The following is a 26,733-nucleotide window of genomic DNA, read 5'->3' as shown; positions in this document are numbered from 1 at the left end:
GGGCAAAAATATATCCTGACCAGGAAAAAAAAAAAAAAAAAAAAAAAAAAAAAAAAGAGTTTCTTGTTTGACCATATACAGGTGTCTGATGGCTATGTCAAATGTTTAAATGTGAAAGCCATGGATGGCAAAGTCTAAGCTAACAGCAGCAAGTTGGTGGGTTTCAGTATACAAACACAAACCTGCCGAGAAGAGGTCTGAAGAAGAAAGATGTGTAATATGTGAAGATCTTTCTTTGCGAGCGGGGCTGCCCAAGCCCACTGCTTGCTCTGCCTCTGTCCATATCTATGTCCATGTCCACATCCATGTCCTGCCAAGCTGAGCACCCGAGGATGGCCCAGTCCTGCTCCTGGGGAAGGCTGCAAGGAGATAACCACTCTGCTCACGAGTGATTTTTCTGTTCTGTGGACAAACCTCAACTGCAGAACCACTCACAGTTTAAGCACATTTAAAAAGCCAAAATCGTGACACAGTGTCCCTTTCGGTGTCTCTTGGCATCAGTGATCAATGACTCAGCTTTCAGGCAAGGCTGTGACTCTGACAATCTGATCGTAGCCGGTTTTTCCCAGAGGCCTAGATACAGCGACGCTTTGCGTGGGTACTCCCAGCAGATCTTGGAGATTTGTTATTGACAGAGAAGCTAACACCTATTGATAGCTTTTCTGTGGCTGACACAATCTATAGTAAGGACAGGTGTTTATTCTGGGCATACAGAAACAAGAAATTAAAAAACCAGCCCATATATAAAGAAGGGGAAAAGTTATGCCACCTGCAAGGCTTTTCTGTAAATGATATTGAAGATCTTTCTCCATTCCAATTCAAGTTTTTAGCTCCGAAGTTGCTTAGGGAAGTTTATATACTATAATACAAATCAAGTAAAGGAAAAATCAAAACATTTTGCTTTTATTAACACAGAATATTTTGCCTCTTAATGCAATCGTCTCATAAACATAGTGTTTTGCAGGGAACTTATGGAGTATTTTGTTTTCTGATCTGCTTGAAATGCTGCTTCTGAACCTCTGCAATGCTCTGTGAGCTGGGTGTCATGGGGTTTCACCAGTTTCACTGATTAATTCAAATGAAGAGTTTGGACTTATTTCAGGTCAGATTTAAATTTATTATTCAGGTCTTGTGATAGAAGATACACCTCCAGTTCACAAGGAGGGGTGAAATACAGACTTTTGAACGTCTACCTGTTTCAGAGTGGCTCCAATTCTTCAGTTGTTAAGCAGAATAAGGGTTTCCCTGAGTATTGCTGTTTGTGTCTGGTAGATAGCGTGAGATTAAAATTAATGTATTTGACTATAGTGAAGGGGGGGCGTGTGATAGATCTCCACTGGGAATAAAACTTGAAGGTGGGTATTGATTTTCCTGGTATTTTTCCTTAGCTCCTGAGAGTGCACTGCTGATTGGGACGTAATAGCAATATTGACTGAAAAGGGGATTTTTTTTTTTTTTCTTTTCCTTGGGAGGCTGCTGTGTTCATGTCAGTTCAGAACAATATAGAAAATAAGGGACATGCAATGATCCAACAATTCAAAGGGCTTGGTTTCCCCTTGAGGGAAGAGTGGTGGTTTTGTCATTTTGACTCTTAATCTTATCTTGATTACCACTTTCTTTTGTTTTATTCCTCTGCAGTAATTTTTTCCTAACTCTCTTGACCTTTACCCAACTTGGGCATTTTTACCCACCATTTTTTTTTTCCAGAGAGGTATCACAGATATCCTCTCTTCCCCTTCTGGTTCTGACAGCAGCTCGGTGGTTACAGGGGAACTGTAGCAGCGAGAGGTCATTCTGGTGTTTGGCTTTTGCAGCACTTCATTTGTGTGTGAGGAATACAAACAAGTATGGAAAAAAATAACGCACAAGAGGACAGGTCAGTTTGGATGGCAGTAATCTTCTACATCCACCACAGGTCTGCCAGACGCTAGCCTGCCTGCGGTGGGGACATTTGGCGATGTCAAGGTTGCTTAAATCAGCTCTAGCAATGAAAGTGAAGGTTTGCAATTTTGGTCATGATGATAGATTTCACAAGTGCTATGAGTCTGGGAGGCTCCAGCTGAGCATTGTTTAATGAAAACTGGGCATGCAGAGATCCCTGTGCTTCTGAAAGAGGTGTTTCTCCGTTCAGGAGGACCGAGTGTTAGTTTCCTGCATATTCAGGGCTCAGAAGACACAGAGCATGAATATTTTGAAAGCCACATTACGCAGCAGTGAATATTTCATGGGGAAAACCCCTGCCAGTTGGGCTGCTTTTAGGTGAAAGGCTCCTTGCTTTCCCAGAAGCCTCATTTTAGGGTTTATCTTCCTTGCAACTTCAACCTGACTCACAAGTCTATGCACTGAAAGCCCTTTGGTATCACTTGCTCAGAGAAACCCTTTCCCAACTGGTGCCATGTGATTTGATGTGGAATTGGTGATCTCTTCCAAAGGTTTCACCTGGTGTTGAAGTTTGATTCCTGTTGAAGCTCCTAACAGGAGTCTTCTGTAACATGGGCACCAATTAGGTCCACCTGGATGCTGCCCATCCCCCAGTACTTTCCTGCAATTCTTGAACACCACTGGAAAAGATTGCAAACTTTCTCACAGTTCATATGAAAATCACCCACAACTCAATTCATTAAAGTGCCAACTACTGTGAGAGGTGACCTTGGGAGTCCTCTAGAGCTGGGGTAACCCAAGAGGCACAAAAAGGACACAGATAATCAATATTACCCGTGCAAAAAGCCATGTCTTAGAGAAGGCTTCCAAGGAAGAAAATTTAGCTTGCTTTAAGGATTTGGCATTAGAATATCCAGATTGCCAAGTAAAGTAGGAATCTCAGTAAAGACTGTCCCCTTTCAAACTGGATCCTAAAGAGTAAATTGCCAGGGAAACAGCTCTTGGTGTTGCTACATCATCTGGCTAGATGTAAACACTGTTGGAGCAGCACATTTCATACAAATGAGCAAAATGTAATTTTAAAAAAAATTACTTCTTATCTTTGGAATAGAGGGTGCAATGAGATTGCAGAATTTAAGGGAAAAAACAAATACAGTTTTCCAAGGTCTGTACCACCCACAGCCTGGCTGGTATCAACCCTCTGCCTTGCTTGATGTTACTTGGGATCCACAGTGGTGTAAGATCAAAACACAGCCTCTGACAATCCTGGAGACACTGTTTTCACAGCGACTCATTTAAAAGCAGCCTAGGATCTATGCTCACTCAGTGAGAGCTGTTGGCAGAGGCAGGCATTGTACAGACAGGATTTTCTGCTCACTTTTAGAAATATAGACCATTCCTTAGAGAGGCGGGGGGAGTTATTGCATACATCCTAATGAAATGCTGATAACATCCGCAAAACAAGGTCTGTATCTGGGCAACCAGCGAGGAGAAGAGTATGAGAGCTTACAGAAAAGCCAGCAGAGATTAATAGTCAGGATTTCTGAAGGTTACTTTGTCAGCTAATGTACCGTAGAAACAAGAGCAGCCACGCTTACTTGCTTAGGTTAAGTGCAAGAGCTTTTCCAAAGGGTGGAAGTTACTTTCTGAAGCGAGAGAATGGGCTGCCATCACTGTTCATCTCAGATGCCTGCACTGGAGCTGCTGGAGCTTTGCCGCTGAAACAGCAGGCCCATGTATAGCCTTAGCTGCAAGCAAAAGGTTTATTGCTCCAGCCAGGGAGTCCTAAAATGAGTGGGATTTAATAAAAGCCAGAGTAGCAATTGTGCCTTCTGAAACGAGCGCTCACCTATACGCTTTATTTGCACAGACAGTTATTGCAGCTGGATGCTACGCGCTGACTCTGCTGCCTGGTGCTCTCAGACATGGTAATTGCAGATGCAGAGAAGTTGCATGTAGAGTTATGTCTGATGTTCCAGAGAAACAGCCCTCGGTCCTTGCAGGGAAAGGGTCTGAGTAGTGTGATTTTGGGAGTCTGAAACAAAGATGATTCCATCACAGTGACAGGACTACTAGAAGCAGTTGAACCTACAGGTTTTGTCCATGCTGAGAGCCCCACTTTTCTCAGCACTGCAGGTTGGCAGCAAAGGACAGTGGAACAGTCCAAATCTCCAGGCAAAATGAGAAAGGAGATGATATTATTGTCATCTTTCAGATAGGATGCTGAAACACGTGCACACCTATCCTAAAGCCCCTTTGTCTAGAAAAGTTGGTGAAAAAGGGATGGAGATTAACTAATTTATCATAAGATTAATTGATTTGTTGGGTGTGATGAATTGATTTCACTGCAGTAACACCAGGAATACACAACAAAACTGGGAAATGATGCCAGGTTTTTCTGAATCCTGGTTTGTGAGATTTTCCTTATCGCCCGGTTATTGACCCTTATATCCAATAGATGTCTGAAAAAAAATACTGGGTTTCTCCATCACTCAAAGCAGCAGTGACCGGGAGCAGCAAGGCACCATGAATTGAGCAGAATGGTTAGCAGCACACCATTTCTATCAAAGGGGTTATTTCCATATATATAGCTGTATTTCCATATAGCTATGGCAGTGTGCTTTCTACTTGTATATCTTGTTCCTCCAGCAGCAATGAAGGGGAGATTATGTTGGAATTAAGTTTAAATGGAGAAAAGGGCCAAAGAACTGATCCGACCAAGTGCCAAAGAGGCTTTGACACGTGCTTAATGGTGCTGAATTATTCATTGAGCTGGCTGGGCAAACTGACATTGTAAAGGGAAATAAATGAGGGTGCTGGAGAGAAAATGCCAAACAACCCCCCAGTGTCACAGACTTCATGGAGAATCTGGCCTGGGATCCCACCCCTTAAGTGCTGGTTGCTGCCGGGTGCAAGCCTTTTGTAAAGCAGAGAGTGAATGTTTGTGCCACGCACACAGGTATGACTTTGGTGGTGCTTGTGAGCCCAGATTAGCTCAGTTTGTGATGGCAGACCTTGCCTTTGAGGGGAGGTATTGCGAAGAGCTGGTACTGGCCAGCAGGCAGCAGTCTAGGGCCAGAGGCATTGATGGGGCAACCATGATATAGCAGGCAGACCCATCAAGTCTGAAAGATTAACCCTTGTCAGCCACATCTGTCTGGAGAACATGCTGTCTCCTCTTATTCCCTTTAAAAGTGTCTTGCTTTCTTCTGTTCCTGTTCCCCTGGTTAAAAGTCAATCATGAGTTTTACAATGTCCTCCAGTGCTCCTTATCCAGGTGAGAGCCCCTTTCCTGGACCAATCTGGGCCTCTGCCTGCACCTATCCCCCCCCTCTTCCCTCCACTTCAAATCCCATAGAAACAGGGGAACAGTGACTCATCAAACTGTTCTGCATCACACCACTGTGTTTTAAGGGAAGGGAGAGAACTGAAGCCTCCAGCATGGTTAGGATCTGACCCTCTTCCCGGGGACAGTCTGAGCAGAGGCATTGCCTTTGCAGTATTCACTGCCCTACAACCCACAGCAGTAGCTAAGCAGAGTACCTGGGATGAGCAGTAGCTATCCAACACACGCGTGATGCTACATGGGGCAGGCTGAAAAGATCAGTGTGATAAACATGGACTCACAGGCCTGGCTATGCTGTGGTTTGAGTCCTGCCTGGGAAGAAGAATTGTTTCCTGGCACCTCTCTGTCTGCTAAGACTAGAAATGTTGCCTCAAACACTGCGTAAATGGCTGTGCTACATGCAGATGAGTTCTCCCGGGTATTTGGGAAGAAAATATTCAGAGCACTTGGCTTCAGCTCCTGTTGTTGTTGCTCTGATTTGGAGATGCTAACAGCTGAGATTTGCAGGATTTATTCAGATGCAGGCTTTGCTCTTGCCCTGTGGGCAAGGGTGGAGTTCAGATCTGCAGTTTCTATTCATGGATTTGAGTCAGGTATAGATACGTATCATACCTATAAGTATAATTCCATACCTAAGCCTTCCCCCTCCTGCCTGCTTTGTGCTTGCTCAGTAGAGGGATTTCCCAGCGCTGCTAAATGGAGGTTTTGCAGAGAAAGCAAGGGGACAATCATGCAGCAGAAACACAGACAGCAGGAACTGTCTGAGCCTTCACAAAGCCAATATCAGCATGTCCAGCTGTGCTCAGCTGCATCAAAATACCATGTCCTTGGCTTCTTTGGGCTCCTGCAGAGTCCAATGCTCCCTCCTGTTCCTGGAGCCAAAAGCAAAGCAAGCCCCCACACCATCCCCACCAGAGGAGAGCCCCACTCACATGTGCGGGTAAAACCGTCCCATCCACTTCCACCAAATGCCACAAACCAATCGTTACGGTAGGGGTTCGTGGCTGACCTGTCTCAGGATGTCCCCACTGGGGCATGCTGTGGTAAGCCTTGAGGTCCTGGTCCCCATCACTCAGGACAGGGACTTGTTGGAAGGACTCCCAGCCCCCTCCCAGCCTGGGCTTAGGTTTCCTTGGGATTTCAAGCCAGGTATCACCAGGCCTTTGGACCAAGTTATCATCTCACCCCTATCAGCACTGGCTCAGGAATATGAGGACAAACAAGGAAGTATGCACAAAGCGTGTGCATCCTAAACCACTGAGGCTTGTGTTTTCCCAGGATTGCTTTTCCCTTCCTCAGTGGCAGACCCTAAGAAATGGTGAGAGTCATCTCTGGTAGCTTATCTTGGATAATCCCCACCGAAGGGAAAAGAGATTTGAAAAATCAAACCACCAAAGAAGGCTCTGCTACACACTTTGGTTTTGTGCCGGTTTTTTAAATAAGATTTAACTGTGCGGGTTTGAGTCTTTCCAGAGAGGTGAGAATGCAACATGCTTTCGGCTGTCACTCCAGCAGGATTTTGCTTTTGCTGACCAATGTGAAGAGTCTGTAAAATGCTGAGGCACCCCCCTGTGCATCCTTTTAGCATATTTCAAACTAAAATAGGAAGAGAGGGGATGTAAATATTTACTGAAATTGTGTTTCAGAGCACTCAGGGATCCACATTTGGATAATCTGCATTGCAAGAGAAGTCAGGGGAATAGCAGATGACTTTGAAGGGCTGTAGTGCTAGACGTATTTCTTAACACGCACAAATTGCTCCTTCATTTCATGAGGAAAAAGGAAGCTCAGTGCTGATTATTGGTTTTAGATCTTATTTTAGTTGTAGTGCCTGGAGACCCAGTCAAGAACAGGATCTTGTGTTAGCTGAGATACAAGCATGCAGTAAGGTCCTCTCCTTGGAGAGTTTGCAGTATGAATTTCAGTCTAAGCAGGATTGTTTAATGCATGAAACCAGGAATTTCCACCATTTTGTGTTGGCTGACGGTCAGCCCTGCTTTGTCTGGTGCCTGCTCCTTTTTTCCGTCCCCCCATACCCTTGCCGTGGTGTTACCTTTCATGAGGAGGTGTGGGTAGAAAGGCGAAGGAGATGGGAGACAAGCGAGGGGGATGGGGTCTGCTCTGCTTCATTCTCAAAACTTGTCCCTAATTGGATCCATTTGAGGAGTGACAATTGGTAAATCCTTGTGCTGGTGAGTCACTCCATGCATGGCAATGTCGGTCAGCCCCGCGTCCCCCAATGCACCAGTCCCATCATGAGCAGGAAAGATGAAGAAACGCTTCTAATATTTGCTTTGTAAAACAGACATACAGAAGTCTGACCACCTCCCTTGAAAGACGAGATGAGTCTCTCCTCCTCTTCAGAAACTATTTTGGCCCATTACTTGTAGGTAACATGAATGGGGGATGTTATCTCCAATCTCTACCCTTGCACAGAGCTGCCAGGCATGTTTGCTGCATGGTAAGATAGGGCTGCCTTTACGGCCCGGGTCCCTCATCAGCCTGATTCAAAGCTGATCCTGTTCCCATTATATTTGCACTCAGCTTTAAATACAGCTCGTGGAGAAGGATGCGGTGGGTTTTGTAGGAGAAGCAGCACAGCCAGTCCGTGAGAGCACATGATTCCTCCTGTCGTGTACTATAAATGATGCTTCTACTGTACATTAGTGGAACGGAACTATGTAAGGGCCAGAGGACCAAATGGTCTGCTTTAATTATTCAACATTAGCAGTAGCTATTATTATTTAAGAGCTGTCCTTCTTGGCCTGAAATGTTAACTGCTAGCCTTTTTCTTTCCTTAGTTGCTACCATCCAATGCCCTGCTGCATTTGCTCTTGAAGTGGGCCACGGCAAAAGTCATCATCAAGTCCAGCTCCAACCCATTGCTGTCCCCCAGTAACACCAGGCTTCCTGGACTTCCCCTCAGGCCTCTTCCTTACAGTAATTCACACCAAGCCAGCCAGAGCTTTGCTCCTTGTGTTGGTCCCAAATGTGCGCTGGGTTTCCCTTGCTGCGCTCCATCGATATGCCCCCAAGCCTGACTCAGACTCTGTGTACGATACATGCAAGGGAAGAGTTCCCACCAGCAGTGCCAGCCCGCCTTACTGTCATCTCCATTCTCCCTGAGAGGCACAGGCCTTGTTTACTCTACTTTTAATAACACAGATGGTTTTAATAGTTCTCTGCCTTCGCCCCCAGTTCTTTCTCCTTGTCTGTAGTCTGTTTAATGCTTCCTTCTAAGTGATGGCTTTGTCACTTAATCTCATTAAAACTTCTCTTCATTGAACTCCAGAGCTGCTTATCAGACCATAAGCCTAATCTCCCATTTGTAATTAATTTGTTCTGTGCCTCCTACAATTTGGCATCATTAGATAATGGCATTGCTCTCAAGGTCACTGATACACACAACCACGAGGTAAACACCCATGGCTCCAGCACTGGCTGCCCTGCTAGCCTCCTCCTTCCTCCTCTCTTTGCCACACTGCTTTGATTTTATTGACAGCTTTCTTCCTTTCCCTCAACCAATTTCTGATGCATTTTGGATGCTTCCTGTCCAGCGTGTGCTGCTATGTGACTCTGCAGATCAATATCCAGCACTGCCTAGAGGCAAATGCTTTTCTGATATCCTCCAGGCTCATCTGCACTAGTTTTCTGCTTGCCTTCCAGTTCATTCCTATCTGGTCCAAGAATTTAGGTGCACTGTTCTTCCTCTGCTGAGTTACATGTTTGTAAAACTTGCAGAGGCTTGTCCTCATGGGCTCAGGGTTGGGAATGGGAATTCACCTTCAGGCCATTGGGCCCAGTGGACCCTCAAATGTCTTGCTTATCAATAGCATTGGTAGAAACAAGTCACAAATCACTATTATAATTTGATGTCCATATTTTTAAAAAAGGAAGAAATCCTGGATTATCACAGTTCATGGTACTAACCAGTTCCGCCAGGCAATTCCTATTGGTGGGATGAAGAAAGAAACCGAGCACTAAGCAAAGATGAAAGCCAAACCAGTGCTTCCCTACTCCCTGCAGGTCCTGCCAGGATACTGGTACTCAGCACCACCGCAGACTTTGCCTCCAGCCTGTGTATAAAGGTGTTTGCAGGGCAGGGCAGGCCCTGTCTGGGTCTGCTGGCTTGAACCCCCTTTTTAGCAATGAATTTCACAGGCTAGAAAAGGCAAGAATGATACCGTTGCCAGTACTGCCATTTGCTCATTGGGATTTGCTGGTATAGAGTTGCCTGGGACATTTGCAGGCTCTGGAAATAGGATAAGTCCCTCTCCAAGGTAAATCCCCTCATTTTCCCCAATAGATTTATTTTCATCTCACATATTTCCCTGTTCGGATGTAGTATCTAACAAACTCGAATTGATTTGACCCATTCTTTCAACTTCTGCTCTTCTCCCCCTGAAAGCTATCTACTAAACTTAAGTAATAGATGCACAGAGCTGTCATTAGATCATAGGTATCGGTATTCAATACAGTATTGATCTCACAGTATTCAGAAATTCAGTGTTCAGGCAGCTATAGAGAACAGCTCCAAATCCATTACCCAGAGCTGTGGGGAGAAAATCTCACAAGCACTAAAAACTCAGTATTTTTAACTCACTAGAGTCTGCAACTATATTTTCTAATTGGCAGTTTTTGTAAGTGTGCCTCATTTTTCTTGCCCGGTAGTCAAGAAAGAAAAAAAAAAATCTACTAGTGAGAAATTCTGCTGCCTTTTGGGAGAAGACAGGCTGCTGTAAAACAGATATATATTTTTTTCTGAGGGGGTAAATGCAGGAAGGACAGTTTGCATTTGCTCACGTAATGGCTGCACACACATCAGCCCTGCTACCTTGCTGGGAGCCGGCGCAAGGTGACCAGGTAGATCCAGCTCTGTCGCTTGAGAGCAGCTCTGTGGAGCGGCTGCGTTCAAGTTGCCGAGCGCAACGTTTCGGGTAAGAGGCAGCTCCTACCTGAGGATCTATGGTAATTACTCCCAGTGAAATGTCCCTGGCTCAGCAGCAAGAAGATGTATTTGCAACATGCTTGCAAGCTGTTAGGAACTGCATGTTTTGTGTGAATGCGGTGATGCCTCAAGATGCTAGTTTAAGGCCAGGAAAACTTCGTGGTTATAGTCAAAAATAAGTTTCTGCTTAAAGGACCTGTCAATAAGAGCAACTGACAGACAGACTGACTTCAGGAGACTCACTCCTGAGATCAGACCCAGGTTTGGATCAACAGATAAATCTTCCGTTTTCCTGAACAATCCGTATTTCCTAAACCATCCTTGTTTTCATCTCTCTGCAATACACTCCTCCAAACCATGCTGAAAGCACCTTTTTAATCTGTTTATATAACTCCCTTTGTGTGCTGCGCTGCCATTCTCTGTGCTCACACAATCACCACACCAATGTGATCAACAAAAGAACAAAAATCATTTTATTCAGTGCATACTCTGTTTCCTCTGAGAATGAGCCCAAGTTCAGTTTCATTCAGCTGTGATGTGCTTGGACCCCAGTCCCTAAAACCAACATTGCAACACTAAATATCAGCTACCTACCACCAAAAGGGTTTTTTTAAATTGCAGTTTTGTTTTATTTTTAATGATCCATTTGTCTCTTCAGACTCTGGAGCAGGCAGTGAGATAGCTGTGATTTGCAGCCACAGGCGGCCCGCTCCCTCCTCTGCTTCCATGGAAACATGTGTTGGATGAGGCAAAGGCAGGCATAGACTTAAAAGTGCATGATTTCCAAAATATTTGCTTTTCCTTGCAAGGAGTCCTTTACCTCCTGTTTTTACAAAACTCTGGGTGAGGAGGAAATCCCTTTAAAGAGAGGCAACATTTTGAGGTGCCTGACTGGTAGTGTTGTGGGGGTTGAAAGCATCCTCCCTGAGCAGGTGAACACCCCTGCTCAGGGGTGCAATGCATGAGGCAGGGCAGGGACAGTGGGATTTGGAGCTGGTGGTGTTACAGAAGCAGCATTTGGGGTCAGGAGAGTTCAGCTTTAATGCGAGCCCTTTGCTTTACCTTCATCTCCTCCCTGGAGAGGTGAAGACCTGCACTTTGGGACCCCAAAGATATGCAATTTGCTCATGTAATAGCTCCGTGTGTCTGCTGGGCAGCCTCTCTCCTCCCTGGATCATGGTAAAAACCAGATTATTTGTAGTTTGAGGGCAAAACGAGGGAGGGTTGGGAAAGGGCAGGGACTCACACAAATCTGCATGGCACTGGCAGGAATCCAGACAGATTTTGTGGGGCTGGCATGTTTTGCACAGAGAATTGTTCAGAAAGAAAAAGCTTTTAGGAAAAAATGGACCTTAAGTGACTCCCATGCAGCAGTCTTTCTCTGGACAGGCTCTCACCCTGCAGGGACACCAGCATTCTCTGACACTGGAGGCCCAGCTGGAAACCTGCTGCTGCAGGCACGACTCCAGGGGGCCTGATCCCACCGTGGGAGCCCATCCCCTGCTGCGGCAGGCTGGTGTGCAGGAGGTGAGCCTGACCCCTGGCAGCCACACACCCAGTATCTTCTATTTGACCCTTGTTTGTTAGCAAAAGGGGAAAAAAGCCTCTTAGATGTGGTGCCTCTAATGAGTTGCTGGGTGGTACTTATGCAGGGTGTCTTTCCTGCATGGAAAAGAAGTATATTTTATCCAAAGTGTTCAGATTGTGAAGGCTGCTTCTGTCTGTAGCAGCCTAAGCACAAAGCAGGGCAGAAACCTTCATTTCCAAAAAAAAACCCCAAGCCAAGCCCTTTCTTCTGCAGGACAGCTTCCCATTTCGGTGGCTGGGAAGCCCATCCATCCTTGGCCTCTTAACAAAGCCCTGCCTCAGGCATCAAGAGGTAAAAATAAATGTCACTCCGCCTGTCTGGTGGTTCCACGAGATTCACGCTAATCAGAGCTCTTCATTAATTATTTAGTTTCAGTGAAATGTGCCAAAGGGTTCTGACACTTCAAATGTGCAAAGTAATTGCCACGTTTACCTCCCAGCTAATGGGGAGGCCAAAATAAATTGTACTGGGCTGTGTAGGTATGTGTGGGTGGTCAGGGGTATTGCAGGACCTTCCTGCCCTTGCATGTGTTTTTGTCTATACCCTGGAGCCCACAAAGCTTCACCGTGTCTCGAAAGGCACAGGGTTGTCCCCTGCACATCAGCGTGGGCTGGGCATGTCACATACGCTCAGCCATGGCCACCTCCATCATCCCCTTCATGCACCCCTATAAGCAGCCCGTCTCCATGCATCACGCCTCCTTTTGCTTTCTGCCTGCTCCAGGGTTGCTCTGGCTCCTCGAGCCAGCGCGGGGGCTGCTGGTTAGCTTGCTCCGAGTTGCCAGAGCAGGATCAGACCCCGTGGTGCGAGCGCTGCAGAGCTGCACCCTGGGCACAGGGCTCTGCTCCTCCCCAGTTGTTTAAGCACGCGGTGATAAGCAGCAGCTCTCCCTGCTCCAAAATAAGTAGGTCTTGACTGCAGGTTTGCAACCTGAGGAAAACAAACAAATGCAGAGCAGCATGGCTATATTTATCGGCAACTTAGAAGCTATGGTTCACAGGAAACTTTGATCATTTTACATGTCAGGCAACCTGGGGAAAAAAAAGGAGGAAAAAAAGTGCAGATAGAAAGCAAGTGTTTTGGAAAAAAAAAAGAGCTGCTTCTCCAAAATGAAGTACAATCCCTTCTCTTCTGGCCCCCAGTACTAGACATCCTAATCTAGAGGGCTGATGTCTCTCAGCTTCAAGCTGGGGGTACTCAGAGGCTGAGGTGTCTAAAGCCTGGACCCACAGGTGCTGAGGACCAGCAGGACTCAGAGACCTGCCTGGCATTCGGCAACTGCTGATCACATCAACCTGTGAAAGATGAGGTTCATCGAAAACAAAATATGGCCTTTGGGTTTGGGGGTTGGGTTTGTTTTGTTTGCATATACAAGTGGTTTGGGTTTGTTTTGTTTGCATATACAAAGATTGTGGTTTTCTTGAATTTATCATAATTTAAAATTAATGTCATACCATTATGTTTTATCTCTGATTCATTTGCAAGAAATTAATTGATGTGTCCCTGGGATACAGGGATATCGTGCTTTTGGTCTCCTTTTGGCGTTTTTTATTAAGAATGAGGTATCTGGTACAGTACAAAGGAGTATTTGATGGTACCTCTCTCAGTCAGGGAGTTTCAGCAAAGCCCCATGTACTTAAATGTTTGCAAGGAGTGAAACTCCTGGGGAAAGCAGTTCAGAAATCTCAGCAGATCTTTTGCAATGCTCGCCCAGACCTATTTTACTGTTCTCTTTGGAATTCCCCAGTTTCTGCAGAAGCCAAACCTGTTGCAAGGGAATTCACTATTCATGCAGAAAATGTAGTATGCTATCCTTCCACCTCGCAGTGTTCACGTGCAGTGCTCTGGGATAACAGCTGTTTCTGTATCTCTGCAAATCTACGCTGTTACTCTGAAATTACTGCTACTTCTACCATATCCATGTGCTATCCATAATTGAAGCAGAGTGGCTAAATGTACTGTGATAGAAGGAAAACATTTTCCCTTGTTCAGTTTTGTCCAGCGAACTTTCATCCTGCTTATAAATTGATAAAGATGGCAACATAATTTTGTTTTACATATATATTAAAATTCACTCTATACCTCCTATTATCTATTCATGCTCATCCCAGAGCAGAGAGCTATCATTCCTTTGCAGAAGCAATCCAGAAAATGTCGCTTATGGCATTTAATGCTATCGTCAGAGAAATCTGAATTTCATAGGCCTTTTAGTTTGGTTTTTCTAAATGTGAAATCATTTTACTGATCTATCTTTAATCCTTTGGCCTTGAGAATGGCAAATGAAATTGTCTTTTCTCAGATACTCGATGTCAGCATCCAAATCAGGACTTGCTCATTGTGTGTAGAGAGGGGGAGCGAGGATACATGTTATTCAAGTATTCAGAGGTGGAATCTGTTTTTCATAGAGAAACCCATTTCCACAAATCCAGTGGGTTTATTTGGGTTCTGCATTTTTTCTTTTTTTTTTCCTCATTTTGCATCTGTATGCATAAGGTATCTAGTTTTAGGGATAACTGATGTTAAGTTCCTAATGAGCTGGCTCCAGGGTGTGGATTTTCATTGCCTATTTTGCTGATTTGATGCTGGAAGCTTGCTTGACCTTGCTTATGGTATCTTCCATCAGATTTATACATATGATCCATCCTTTCCTCTTCCCTCTGCCCCACGTGAGGGGATGTGCCAGGGCAGGGCCAGCCCCCCCCAGTACTCAAACAATCACTGCTTTTCTGTGTAGCTCTTTTTCCAACCAATGTCCTAAAATGCCCCACAAAACCATTTTCCCTGCTCATTTCCCCAGCAAACACAACTCTGACCACTTCCCAGGCAACACTTCTGGCACATCATTTCCTGATCTAATTCTTCTAATTACCCTAGAGGCCCATAATAACATTTAAAAATCAGAGTGCTGCTTCACTGTCCAAAGTGTCTCTAGCTAGTGCTTGTACTGGCTCTCACCAGAGCCCTGCTCATATTATCTGTTTTCCCCCTCCCGCCGCCTTGCACTGACATTCCTGTCTTGCACACCAATATTTTATGTCCTTCATTTCTCCCTTGTTTTTTTTTTTTTTTCCTTGTCCAGTACTAACGCAATTCTCACTCCTCAGCCCTTCGTGCCACGTAGCACCATTAGCATTGCTGCAATAAGCAGCACCTTTGCAAGCACTGTGGGGTTGCATTTGCTCAGGACAGGAGTGGCTGCTTTCTAGCCTGCCCCTGCCTGACCTGTTCCCCCTTCCTCTGCAACCTTGGCTAACATTTTTCCATAGTAGCAGCTAACTTCCCAGCCCAAGTATGATCTCGAGCTGTGGCTCAGCGAGCACCATCTCTCCCTTTGCAGAGAGCGTGTTGCTACCCCGGTGTCTCACATCCGTGGAGCAGGCAGTTGTGGCTATTGCATCCAGCGGTGTATTAGTGATCTGTTGCTGTTTTCCAGGGAAAGCTGGGGTTGCCATGACAATTGTGTGTCGGCCGAGCCGGTGCATGCATGGCCACAGCATCTGCACACCTCCGCCACTAATGCATTTATCCCACCCGGCCTCCCTGCACCGTGGGGTGGGGGCAGTGGTGGGTGATGCAAAGATGTCCAAGCTGAGATACTCAAAGCAGCTTTCTAGCATGGTGCAGATGGGTGAGCCAGCAGGCCCTGAGTGACTCCCTTCCCCAAAGAAAATGACTTTTTGGGGGAAACAGGGCTGGAGAAAGGGGTTTGGCCTGCGGTTAAGTCATTCTGCACCTTCTCCCACCCGCCTGGTTAGGCCGGCAGGAGGAGCACTGGGTGCAGGAGCAGAGGAACCAGCAGAAACCACAGCTCATTTGCAAGCACTCCTGGCTGCTTATGAGAATCCCAGCCTGAATTAGGGGCTTGTGGCACTGCTGCAAATGAAACCTCAGTCTCCTGAGCCTCTGCCTGCAGGCTGTTGGTTTAATTTGCAGTCGCGTTTGCACAATTTCTAGTTGCATTTTGCACTTGGACAAAGTAAGGCTTTGGGCATTTCTCTGGGCACATCTTTCCTGGGGGCTGCACTGGAGCTGCCTCAGCCCAGGACCTAGATGTGTGAAGGAGCAAAGAGCAGGACTTGACTGGGCAGGACCTGTCTAGTGCTGTGGCAGAGCTGTGGTGGTGTGGCAGTTTGCCTGGGCTCGCAGCAGGGCTGCCTGCCTGGGGCACAGCTCGCTCCGTGCACCACTGCACCGCGTGCCTGCGTGTTTGTGCTGGCGTGGTCCCTGCTTGCGCTCTTATTTCTGCCTCTTACTGCCTCCTCCTCAGCAAAGCAGCTCAGAGGGGCTGTGCCTGCCCTGCAGGGTGCCAGTGGCACAGGGGGAGAAGCCAGTGAGATGAGCTGCTCTGGGGCCACCTCCTCTGCCCCTAGTACAGGACCTTGCCCAGGCAGGGACATGGTACCTAGTGGCTTGTCACACACCCATCTGGCAAAGTCCAGGCCTTGTTTCCCCAGATCAGGCATAGGCTGTCAGATCTTGCTTCAAGAATTTGCTAAAAGTGTGTTGTCTTCATCTCTTCTGGGCATGCTTGGCCAAAGAGTCGGTTCCTCGGTCCCCCAGCGTCCTTGTCCAGCACCAGGCAGGTTTTCACTGTTTCCAAGAGCAATGCAATCCCAATTCATCTTTATGATCTTGCTTGATCTCCACTGGTCCAAGAATGAAAGCCAGTAACGCCTGCCTGCAACTTGTATTGCAAAAATGTGTGAGGCTCCTTTGCTAGGGCAGCAGATGTTGCGCTGGGTGCTGCAGAAATAAAGCTTAAAAAGCAGATGATGCCCCAAATTTAAATAGACCAAGCAGACCCAGAGACCTAAGAGACATAATTCCCAAGGTCATGCAGGAAGCCTGTGGCAGACGCGAGGACTGAACATAGATCTCCTGAGGCCCAGCCACACTGTGGTCTCAGGACTGTCTTCTCTTTTGTCTTCCAGTCCATTAGGAAGATCAGTTAATGAAATGGAATTAATAATGCCAGCTGCAGCACCAGCAATGCTGTAAGGGAGACAAATTTAGCAGCGCAGGCTTAAAAGCAGCAGGCTTGAAAATGGGGGTAGGCTGCAAGCACCTTAAGAGCCTGCTCTAACGGGGGAATGCAGTAGGTCAGCCAGAGTTTTAGGGTCTCGTCAGCTTTACTGATCAAATCTTAAACGAGGAATGAAGATGTACCAACTACCTCCCCCAAAGGAGAGGAACACCCAATTTTAAGGTTCCCAGCAATTGCAAAAAGTAGTCCCACTGGAAAGAATCAAAACACTTTTCTAGGTCAATGGTAGGAATAGAGCCTTCATTTCTATGATCCTCACAGTTCGAAAATAACATTAAAGAACCAAGAGAAATTATCCACTTCTGAAGAGCCAGGAGTAAATCAAAATTGATTCTTATGTGGTAGATGTGCTGTTGCCTGCAGTAGTCAGTGAGCTCAGAAGTGCCGGCCATCTCCGGGATGGCCAGTGAAGAGGAGCTCTGCCAGGTTTGCTGAGGGACCGTACATTAGCCGGTCAAAACCCCGAACGGAAAATTGTTTCCTAATAATAGCGCCAGATCTCAGGACTTGCCCCCAAATGGCTCATTTACGAAGATTCAAAGAAAGGCCACCTCATTCCCAGGGAAAGCAAGTGCGAAGTATCTCTCACCTGATTCTTTCACCCACTCATTTGACTCATGTCGTATGGTTGTTGCCAAAGACCTGACAATAATCTCAGACTTTGAGCAAAAATGGGCATGAAAAACAGATCTGCTGAGCAGAAAGTGAAACAGAGGCAGCAGAGCAGAAGCTTAGCGACACATCTCAAAACACACTTCTTGTCCCTGTGACCAACCCAAATATTTTGATTGATGATTTCAAAAAACTCTCATAAACCCAAGCATTTCAAGACTTCTAAAAGAAATCCTAAGGAAGCTGGAACATTATGTGATGTACTGGGGCAGGGGGTTTCTTTTGTTACAAGTATTCGGCTCCAGACTTAAACTGCACCAGTTTAAGACCACATTGTCTTTTTTACCAGCATATAGATTCCTTTTGTGGTCTAAAGACCTGAAAAAAAAAAAAAAAGTAATTAATATCCTAAGGGAAAATACCAGAGACCCAGGGCAAAAGACAGCAAGGACAGAGCTGTCTGTGTACAACCTAGACTGCCAACAGTGATGGACCTCAAATAGCGTCAGCATCTCTCAGCTGATGGCCTTTTCACCCAAGCTGCCTCTGAGTGATTCTGCAGCCCAGAAAACGTGTTGTGCAAGACAGTGGGAAGGATGAAAGAAGAGCCAGGATCTGGCCCATCCCTCTGCTATTGACAGCCTTCTAATGAAAATGTAATTGCTGGCTGCCCTTGGCTTGGAGTACTCAGGCAAAAATTCCCCGTTGCGCTTTAGAGCTTCGAGACATATTAATGCAACTTTTAAAATAGCATCCCCTCTATTTTTGTTGCTAATGCTAGGAACAAATTATCTTAGAAGAAAAACCCAATGATCTCCCTTAATGCTATTGTTCTCCTAAAGTGCTAAATGTCAGGATCTTGCAGCACCACGTTGCAGATCTGGCGCTGCCCTCAATGTGTCCCATGATGCATTGACGCGGAGTGATGCAGAGCGCTGTTCTGAAAAACATAATCAGTCCAAAGTGTCTTCAAAGTCACTGCACTGGGAGCAGAACTGGCAACAGTTTCAGCTCTATCTCTGAATTTGTTATCATTAAATATTCTTTGAAACCAATGCTGATTTCCACCCTGCCCTCCAGCAGGATTGTTAAGGGACAGCCCTTTAAGTTTAGGGCCATGTGTGATCCTGTGATAGAACAGTGGATACTTCTGAGCTTTTATGGACTGTTATGTCAATTCAAGTATATTTACCTAAAAAGCCTTAGAAACCTCATCAGCGCTCATCAGTGGTGCACAGGTAAGCTAGGTCACCATGGAAGTGGGAGGACCTTTGGAGGGAAGCAAGGTAGGGCTGGAGAGCTGGTCCTGATGCGGGGCTCATTGTGTCTCTGCAAGCAGCACAACCCTGGTGGCCCACACACCATGGCAGGGTGCCTGCGTCCTGTGCTGAGCTGCAGTCTGCACCTCATCCAGCATTCCCTGCTGGGCTTGGAGGGATGGAAAGAAATGAGGCAGACAGAAATGCCCTAGTCATGTGTTAGCTTGGCTTCCCTCAATGGTTTCCCTCAATGGGAGGTTAGGATGGGCTAAAAGCAGCCAGGTAACTTTATTTTTCTGAGTCCTTACCCCATACATCCTACATACTTGGGTCATTATCTCCAGCAGAGCTTCTTAACAGGTAAATATCGATGAGCCCGCTTGGCTTGTGGCTGTGCCATCAACATTGAGCTTTAGGTGACCTCACTAAAACATCTTAAGATCTGTAATCATTTCAGTAACATCCTGTGGCAGAAGGAGGCTTCCCATGGACGGTGCTCTGAAGGGAAGGGAAGCAAATTCCACTTACTGCTTTTAATCCTGCTTCTATTCGTGATCGCAGGAAAACTCTCCTCCAACATTGCAGTATCCTGAAGTTGATGCCAAGATCTCTGACCTGTGCATGCCTCACTCTTTTAAGGTGCAGGCAGTGCTATGCTTATTTGTGCCTTCCAGTCTGCTCAGTACATGTTTAGTTGGTGGTCCTGGTTTCATTCTGTTGCAAAGAAGTAGTTCTCACCCTCAGCCTATTGATGGCCAATTGCTTAGTCCTAATTCTGGCTCATTACTTACTGAATGAATAACTTAAATTCTCATAGTAGAAATGCATTTTTTATCAATCACCGTTTTAGTCCTGGATCCACCCAGAGCTGATTGGGATTTTGTTAAACTTTTTGTGCAAGTCTATGTAGACGCACATCCAGCATTAATGCCAGGCGCTGCCTCTGTCCCTCACCTGACTGGCATAGGTAAGTGCACACTGGAGGACCTTCTTAGCCCATTCGCATGAAGTATGTTCCTCTCAGTTCCAGTTCCGTTCTGTTTCTGACACAAGTGTATTGTTCTTGTTACTGGTAGTAAAGTGATAAGTTCTGGTGCCCATGAATTAAAATAGCTCTGGAAGTAGAGTGGGACAGTCCAATCACGTGGGCCAGGTCTGAAGAGACGCTTTCCCAAAACGAAGCAAAATTTGAAGCAGGAAAACTGATGGCATGGTTCATTTTGGTGTCCTGGGGAAAGAGATGGAGACCTAAGTCTGGAAGAAGAAAAATCCCTACCAGCAATGAAGGAAAGGAGAAATCATTACTGTTTCATACATCACTGGGATGTTAAATGTACATGGACCACTCTTCTGTCCAAAGGAAATTTGTCTTTTATACCTGACTGAGAAATGTGGGTTACAGTGAGACTAAGCAGAGATTTTGTGCTTTCTCATTGCTATCTTGATGGTGGTACTTGTCCAATAGCCATGAGTTTCACTGATGCACTGAGGTCTCTCTGGCTTTTTTCCAAGGACTCCAGGATTTAGGATTTTCATATGAATGATGTCTCTGTTTTATATACACTGCTTGTAAATACTTCCTGTTGCAGGTTGGTGCTGGAAACCCAGTCGCAGGGCTGCAAACATTGTGCAGGGCAAAACATCTCAATAAGGATATTTTCTGTTCTTGCAAAGGGTCTAAATCAACCAGTCAATTCTGAGAAATCATCCATTGCCAACCTGTTTCTTCCTTTTTTTAACAAAGCCAGGAAGAACGCAAAATAAAGACTTGTAACATCATTTGTAGAGGATTTAATCTTACTATATGTGATGACAATTGAAGAGAGTTCTGCACCAATTAGTTAATTATTTCCCTGTTAGGTGACTGAAGATGCTGGATTCAAGCCTAGAGCAAGTCTTTTGGGGGATTTCAAAGACAGCTTTGAGACATGAACAATAGCTGTTGGCCTCCATAATCCCAGCAGAGTTTCCTAGGTAAAGGTTAAGATCACACTGTGGTGAATCTCTCCTTAAATTTTGGCTTTCTTCTATGAGATGAGTTACCTGAGGGAAGGATAAGTGACCTACTACTGCCAGGTGGAGGAGATCTCTGTTAACTCAGGCATTAAAGACTGTTTGGTTTTGGAGCCAAAAGAGGAGAGAGGTTCAAACTCTGTTCCCCATGCTGACATGTACGTGATCCACTGTGTCTGTGCTGGTGACTGTTTCCATATAAAAAAGCTAAACTCAGTATAACATGGCTAAAGTAAAATTATTTCATAAACTATCAGGATCTAAAAGATTAAATACAGCCTCAGAGCTGAAAGATCCCCAGCTGGGATTGTTCTGCCAATGATGACTGGACCAAGTCGATGCATTGTATCTCTGTCACTCTCCAGTGAAATGGGGTTACTTTTTGTGGAGTTTCTTTGTGATTAATAACCACCCCACTCCCCAAAATCTGAAAGGCAAATAGGTTGAGTGGATGTAAAGCATTTTCTTTCCAAGTGTTTACCAAGTACTGTGTGGCCATTGCTTAGTTATGACATCTCTGAGAGGCTACTTATGGTAGTTTAGTGATGGGGAAACTGAGGCAAGGGCAGTGTTTTACCCAGGGGAGAAGTGTTGGGGCTGGTGTTAAAATTCAGCCATTAGTGGGCTCACAGTTACGAGTGAGACCACACGCTTTTTCACAAATTGTCCTGTACACCTGCACTCTTTGCACCTCAAATCCCAGTTTATGCAGCATTTTGAGCAGCGGGAGGAGGCAGTGCTCATACCCTGCACACCCTAACCTGGGTGCAGTTTGCAGTGCCCAGCCTCCCCGTGCAGCAGGGCTTGGCAGGAAGGGCTGGGGGGTCCGTGTGGATCACCCGGCGCCTGTGGGTGCTTATGCCTGCAGGGGGAGAAGGGTGATCCGCCGTGGTGTGGGTACTCTGCTATTTTCTTCTGTTTCTGGAATAGTTTTGAGAAAATAGCAGAATGGGGGTTGCTTTGTTGGGGTCCAATCCTGCCCTTGGTTTTCTCCTGCCTGCTCCCTGACCTCACCCAGCTGGGTAGAGGGGAGGGGGGCATCAAAACCTGGAAGAGTAGGGGGAAATGTGCCCCTCTCAAAAAAATGAAGAAAACACCAGATTTCATCACTCTCAAGAAATTTCTGGAACATGAATAGTCACAACCATACAGCCACATAGAAAACACTGCTCACCGCCTCCCCCCCCCCACTCCACCCACACCCAATTTGTTTTTATTTCTTCCCCGTCAGGTTGCCTTAACCATTTCGATGGCTTAGAAGGCTAAGCTGCCGAGCGCAAGCTTTTTTTGATTTGAAAGGGGACTGCATCCCCTTTTCAAAGGAGCCTGCTCCCTAGGGCAACCACATCACACTGCTGATTTGCTGCAGTGGAGTCCGCAGCGCGTACAATATGCCCTCCCCCTCCGCCTGTGCTGCTTACAGCATCAGTCCGGAGCCGAGCGGGGAGACGGGAGCGATACCCGCTAACCCACCCATGCTCGGGAATGCCTGACTGGTAACGCCGTGCCTCCGACGAAAGGACCGGCAATTCCTCAGCTCTCCCGAGATGCAAGCCAGTGCCGATTCCACCAAGATGGACTGTCTTTGGAGCAACTGGAAATGTCAGGGTATTATATCTATTCTAGTGTTGCATGCTAGAAGGACTGCATGTCAGAGGAGGCAAAGGCAGGATCCATCCATTTTTGCATTGTTCACCTGTGGGCCTTTGCATGCTGTTTTCCCTCCCTCCCCATGAAGCTTTTCTTTGGGGGTAATTTAAGAAAGAAAGATAAGAAGCCCTTAATTCTGTTCTTTGAATGTATTTCTCCCATCTCCAGCTGTCTCATCCTGAAAGCATCCAGGATACAGGACCTTCCTTCCCACCTTAACAGCTCATTCCCCAAGCATCCGCCCTTGCTGGTAGCGGTATCATTTCTCATCCCCAACTCTCTCCGTCGGGCTGCCGCTGGCATGATTTCATACCTTTCGGGCTTTAGGAAGCTGGGTGATGGTGAATATGTGCCGGCTCGGGCTGGCGAGGGTTCGGGGCGGTGGCGTTGGGCGCCTCGGTGCCCCCCACCCACAGCCACACCCATGGCGAGGGCTTAGCCTAGCGTCGACACAAAGAAAAGGCAGCTTCGGCAAGAAGTGTGATAGCACCCAGGCGGCCGCGGCATCGCCACCCACTTCGTATTTTGCTGTAGGATTGCTTTAAAAAAAAAAAAAAAAAAAAAATTTTAATCCCTTCGTTGTGCTTTCAAGCACTCCGCTGAGCCGTTGGGGGACGAAACATTGCAATGGTGTCTTGCTGCTGAATAAGCGAGAGGAACAATAGCATCTCCCTTTTGGGCTGATTTTCAGCTTATTTTTAAGCGGGTCGGTGTCTGCGCTGGGTGGGGCTGGCTACCTTCCCGGGCGCCTCGGACGGCTTTTCAGCCATTTTTAGTCGGCTTCACACTTCCCAGCCAGCATCCAGCCTTTGTTTTGATAAAATACCGTCTCTGTGATGCTGCTGGGTAGGCAGATTAGAGGGAGAAAAGCTAGCGGCTGATCCTGCCGGGCAGGCTGCTGTCTGCTTCGGGCAGGCTTTGTCTGAATGTATTTTTTAATTTTAAGGCACATGTTTACTCTGAATAAACAGCCCGTGATGTTTATGCTTTCAACAGGGTCTAGCATCATCTCATTAAAGGGTTCAGGATGCTTGCAGACATAGTTTCATAAACGCAGCTCAGTGTAACAGAAGCCAGGAAATCTTCCTAAAGTATTTTCTGGGGCGGGGAAGGCGGGGGGGGGGATCTTTCAGACAGACACTTGTCTCTAGGGAGCTTGATATTTTTGTGATCTTAATTCAGCACCTAATTGTATTTATGATCTGAGGAGGGTTTTTTTTAGGGAAGACGAGTAGCTGGAAAGTAAACAGACGCACCTGTTAAATGCCAGCCTCCACAGCTTGGGCTTTCCATACCTCAGTCAGGGCTGGGATTTTCTATAGGATTGCATGATTTGTTAAGCTTGGATGGGAGAGCCACAACCAAACTTCAGGGTCTTTTCATCTGAGCTTTGCAGATAAACTCCCTTGTTAGGTGAGGTTTGGGAATTTTGTTTGTTTTGGTTTCAAAAAGGCTCGATATTTTGCCGATCCTTATACAAGCGTTAATTTGCTGAGTCAGATTGCTGAACCACCTGTATTTGGAGGCAAACTGAATATTTTTCCTTTTTATCAGAAAAAATAATATTATTTCATAAATTAAAAAAGAGGAAAATAACACAGAGCATGTTGCTATTGTTTAATTAATAATTAATAATAATTAATAATAATAGTAGGCTTTCTCTCCTGTGCTCTCCTTTTGGAAACCAAGGGGTAGATTTGCTGAAAATTAAATGACACAATATGTCTCATGCTGATTTGAAATAAAAAAACCAGGTCTGACAAAAATCAACGCAGCTAAAATAAATCACTTGCCTCACTTCCACATCATTTGCATATCTTTTCCTTTTTCTTGTGTGGTGCTTTATCATTCAAAAATGATCCTGCAGAAAACATGAAATGGTCATAGAATATTGTTTCTGTCGGCAAAATTCTTTGATCAGTCCCAGATAAACCAGAAGGAATTTAAAAGTCAGAAGAATGAAGACTAAAGATTTGATTCATTGATTCTTTTAATATTTGTTATTCATGTAGTCTCGGCCTCAGCCCAGAATACCAGTTTCATGCAAAACTGGAGTTGTATAATTTTGCCAACTTCATTATCAATGGAATGATGGCTCCTCTCTGAAAACTCTGGAATATGCCTGTGAACATAACAGATGCAGACACAAACCTCAGTAAATACAGAGCATATTTTTACTGAAATTATGGAAAAAAAAAAGTAAAGGTTAACCTAAGTTTTAATCAATAAACAGTCAAGCCTGCAACTAGCTGTATCGTTGATTTGCCCTTATAGTACTTAAAATTGGTGTAAAATTGGGTGGTGATCTTGAGAAGCTGCAGGGACGCTTGGTGAAGCTTTGGCTTTGCCCCACTAAATCTACATACTGTTACATTCCTTGCGATGAAGCAACTGATGCTGATACATCCACTTAGATGTATTACGGTGTGTTTTACCTATCCATCCTGCAGGTATAGCATGATTATGTCAATGGTAGATCATGAAACAGCCCCTCGGGGGAGCGGGAGAGTAATTCGCCCCTGCTGGGCATATGCTTCATTCAAAATATTATCATAGGTGGCTTTGGAGAACTGCAGCCAACTTCCACACTCAAGTCATCTTTCACACTGGAGGGTGATGCATTTGAAGTAGGCTGGGATGGAGCCATGCATAATGCATGAGCGTGTGGAGAAACATCTCCAACTGGGCACGCTGGTTGGTGTGGGCCTTCGTGTAACAACGTATGGCCAGTGCCAGCCATGTGATGCATCGCAGTGAGCAGTTCCCAGAGGGGAGCTGCGGGATGAGGTGTGCCTCCAGGTTCAGGTGGTGGAGCAGGTCTCTGTGCCTTCCCCAGGGACTCGGCCCAGCTTGGCAGGACTCATCCCCACGCCTTGCTGGAGAGGTTTCTCTGGATTAGGAAGGTCTTTACATCCCAGCTTGGTGGATCTATTTGATTTCAGTACACTGGTCCCCATAAGTATTCCCTCTTCCACTATTTCTTCTATGTGCCAGCTCTTGGGTGGTCAAAAGTGACATGCTTGTTCCTGCAGCTTCAACCTCCTGCAAGACTTATTAACTAAGAAAATCTGAAAGATCCAGAGAAAAGGGCCTGTGAACTGTTCATACAGATGATCCTAAATATTATCTACATTATAATTATAACTTAATGTGCAAAAGGACTGCAGACTTCATCAAATCCATCTAGCTGACACAACTCCACTGGGACTGGAGTTATTGAGCAGCATTTTCTTGGCAGCTGTTTCCAGAGAACCAGATTCCTTGCTTGATTGATGTATCAATTGGTTTCCAAAGGGTGCTGAGGAGCTGCACCAACTATTCATAGCAATGTTCCCCACTTTAAGACTGATAAAGAAGTTCAATGGCAATAATATGGATGCATGCTATTAATCTATAATCTTATTGACAGTTCTGAAGTCTCTCTAATTACAGCTACTGTCATGAGCATATAACCTCAGCCAGTTGGCACCTTCAGTGCTTTCCTGAAAATATTGTGGGGTGAACTCTCAGTTGGGATCCACTTGTCTTGCTCAAATGAGCTCTCTCTCTTTTCAGCAGCTAAAAATCTGTCCCGGTAGTGGGTTCTTATGTTGGACCTTGGTAGGGCTAAAAACTTAGAACCAAGTCATCATCTGATGTAACCAATTTAGCTAATAGTTTCACAAAACTACACTAACTTATAAGGAATGGACTTCCTAATTTCACAGCTGATTTCCTGTGAAATTAGAATGAAATTTGCCAAGATTTTTTTCCACTTTCAGATTTGCTTTCATTTTTTTGTCGCTGCTGCAGAAATTGTATTAATCCTTCCTGAAGCACGTTCCTGTTGATGGCAATGTGACTGCAAGATCATGAGCTTAAAGTTAAAGAAACTTAGATGAGCTTCACACTGTTCAACTGGCAACCATCCCAACAAACACCTTTACCTAGGTGGCATCAAAAAATCAGTGAGCTTTCAATAGCTCTGCCAAAATGTGCTCTGCACACCTGCTGTGCCATGTCTGAATGTATTTTTTTCCTTTTCTTTTAAGAATAGATGGATAATATTCCTTCATTACCAAAACAGGGAGAAAATTCCCCCAAAGTAAGAATATTTTAAGGTATTCCCTGAGGAGAAAGTCTAGCAAAAGGGTGATGATGGGGCATTAGCTGAAGGCAACACTGGAGGGCTGCTTTTGCTTTCATTAGGTCTCAGGGAAGTGAGTTTTGGTGAGGTTTTTTTGATATCAGAAGGGATACTTTCTCCACATCATATTTAATTTTCACAAATAACATAGGTCTGAGCCATTCATTTTGAAAATCTGTGGGTTTTCAAATGTTTGGATAGAGTTAGGAAGGGCCCAGCTCTGTTGTTTTGGTCCAGGAGCATCTCAGGAAAATCTTAACATTTCT

General features: G+C 45.6%; 1 protein-coding gene across 2 annotated transcripts in view; it reads left to right on the top strand.

Annotated features, from left to right (window-relative positions):
* RTN1 (reticulon 1) overlaps positions 1–26,733 on the top strand; it is a 118,447-nt gene that overhangs the window by 80,146 nt on the left and 11,568 nt on the right. Inside the window, exon 1 of one of the 2 annotated variants that reach the window (XM_009648908.2) lies at positions 22,239–22,299. The exons of the other annotated variant lie outside the window; for it this stretch is intronic. Coding sequence (XP_009647203.1) covers positions 22,239–22,299 — 61 coding nt within the window. Of the gene's footprint in view, positions 1–22,238; positions 22,300–26,733 lie in introns of those variants that run through there. 2 annotated transcript variants of the gene reach the window in all.

Source organism: Egretta garzetta, unplaced genomic scaffold (assembly GCF_000687185.1).
Source record: "Egretta garzetta isolate BGI_Z169 unplaced genomic scaffold, ASM68718v1 scaffold311, whole genome shotgun sequence".
NCBI lineage: Eukaryota > Metazoa > Chordata > Aves > Pelecaniformes > Ardeidae > Egretta > Egretta garzetta.
Note: the sequence above shows the minus strand (reverse complement) of the source record. Positions and strands in the feature narration are given on the sequence as shown.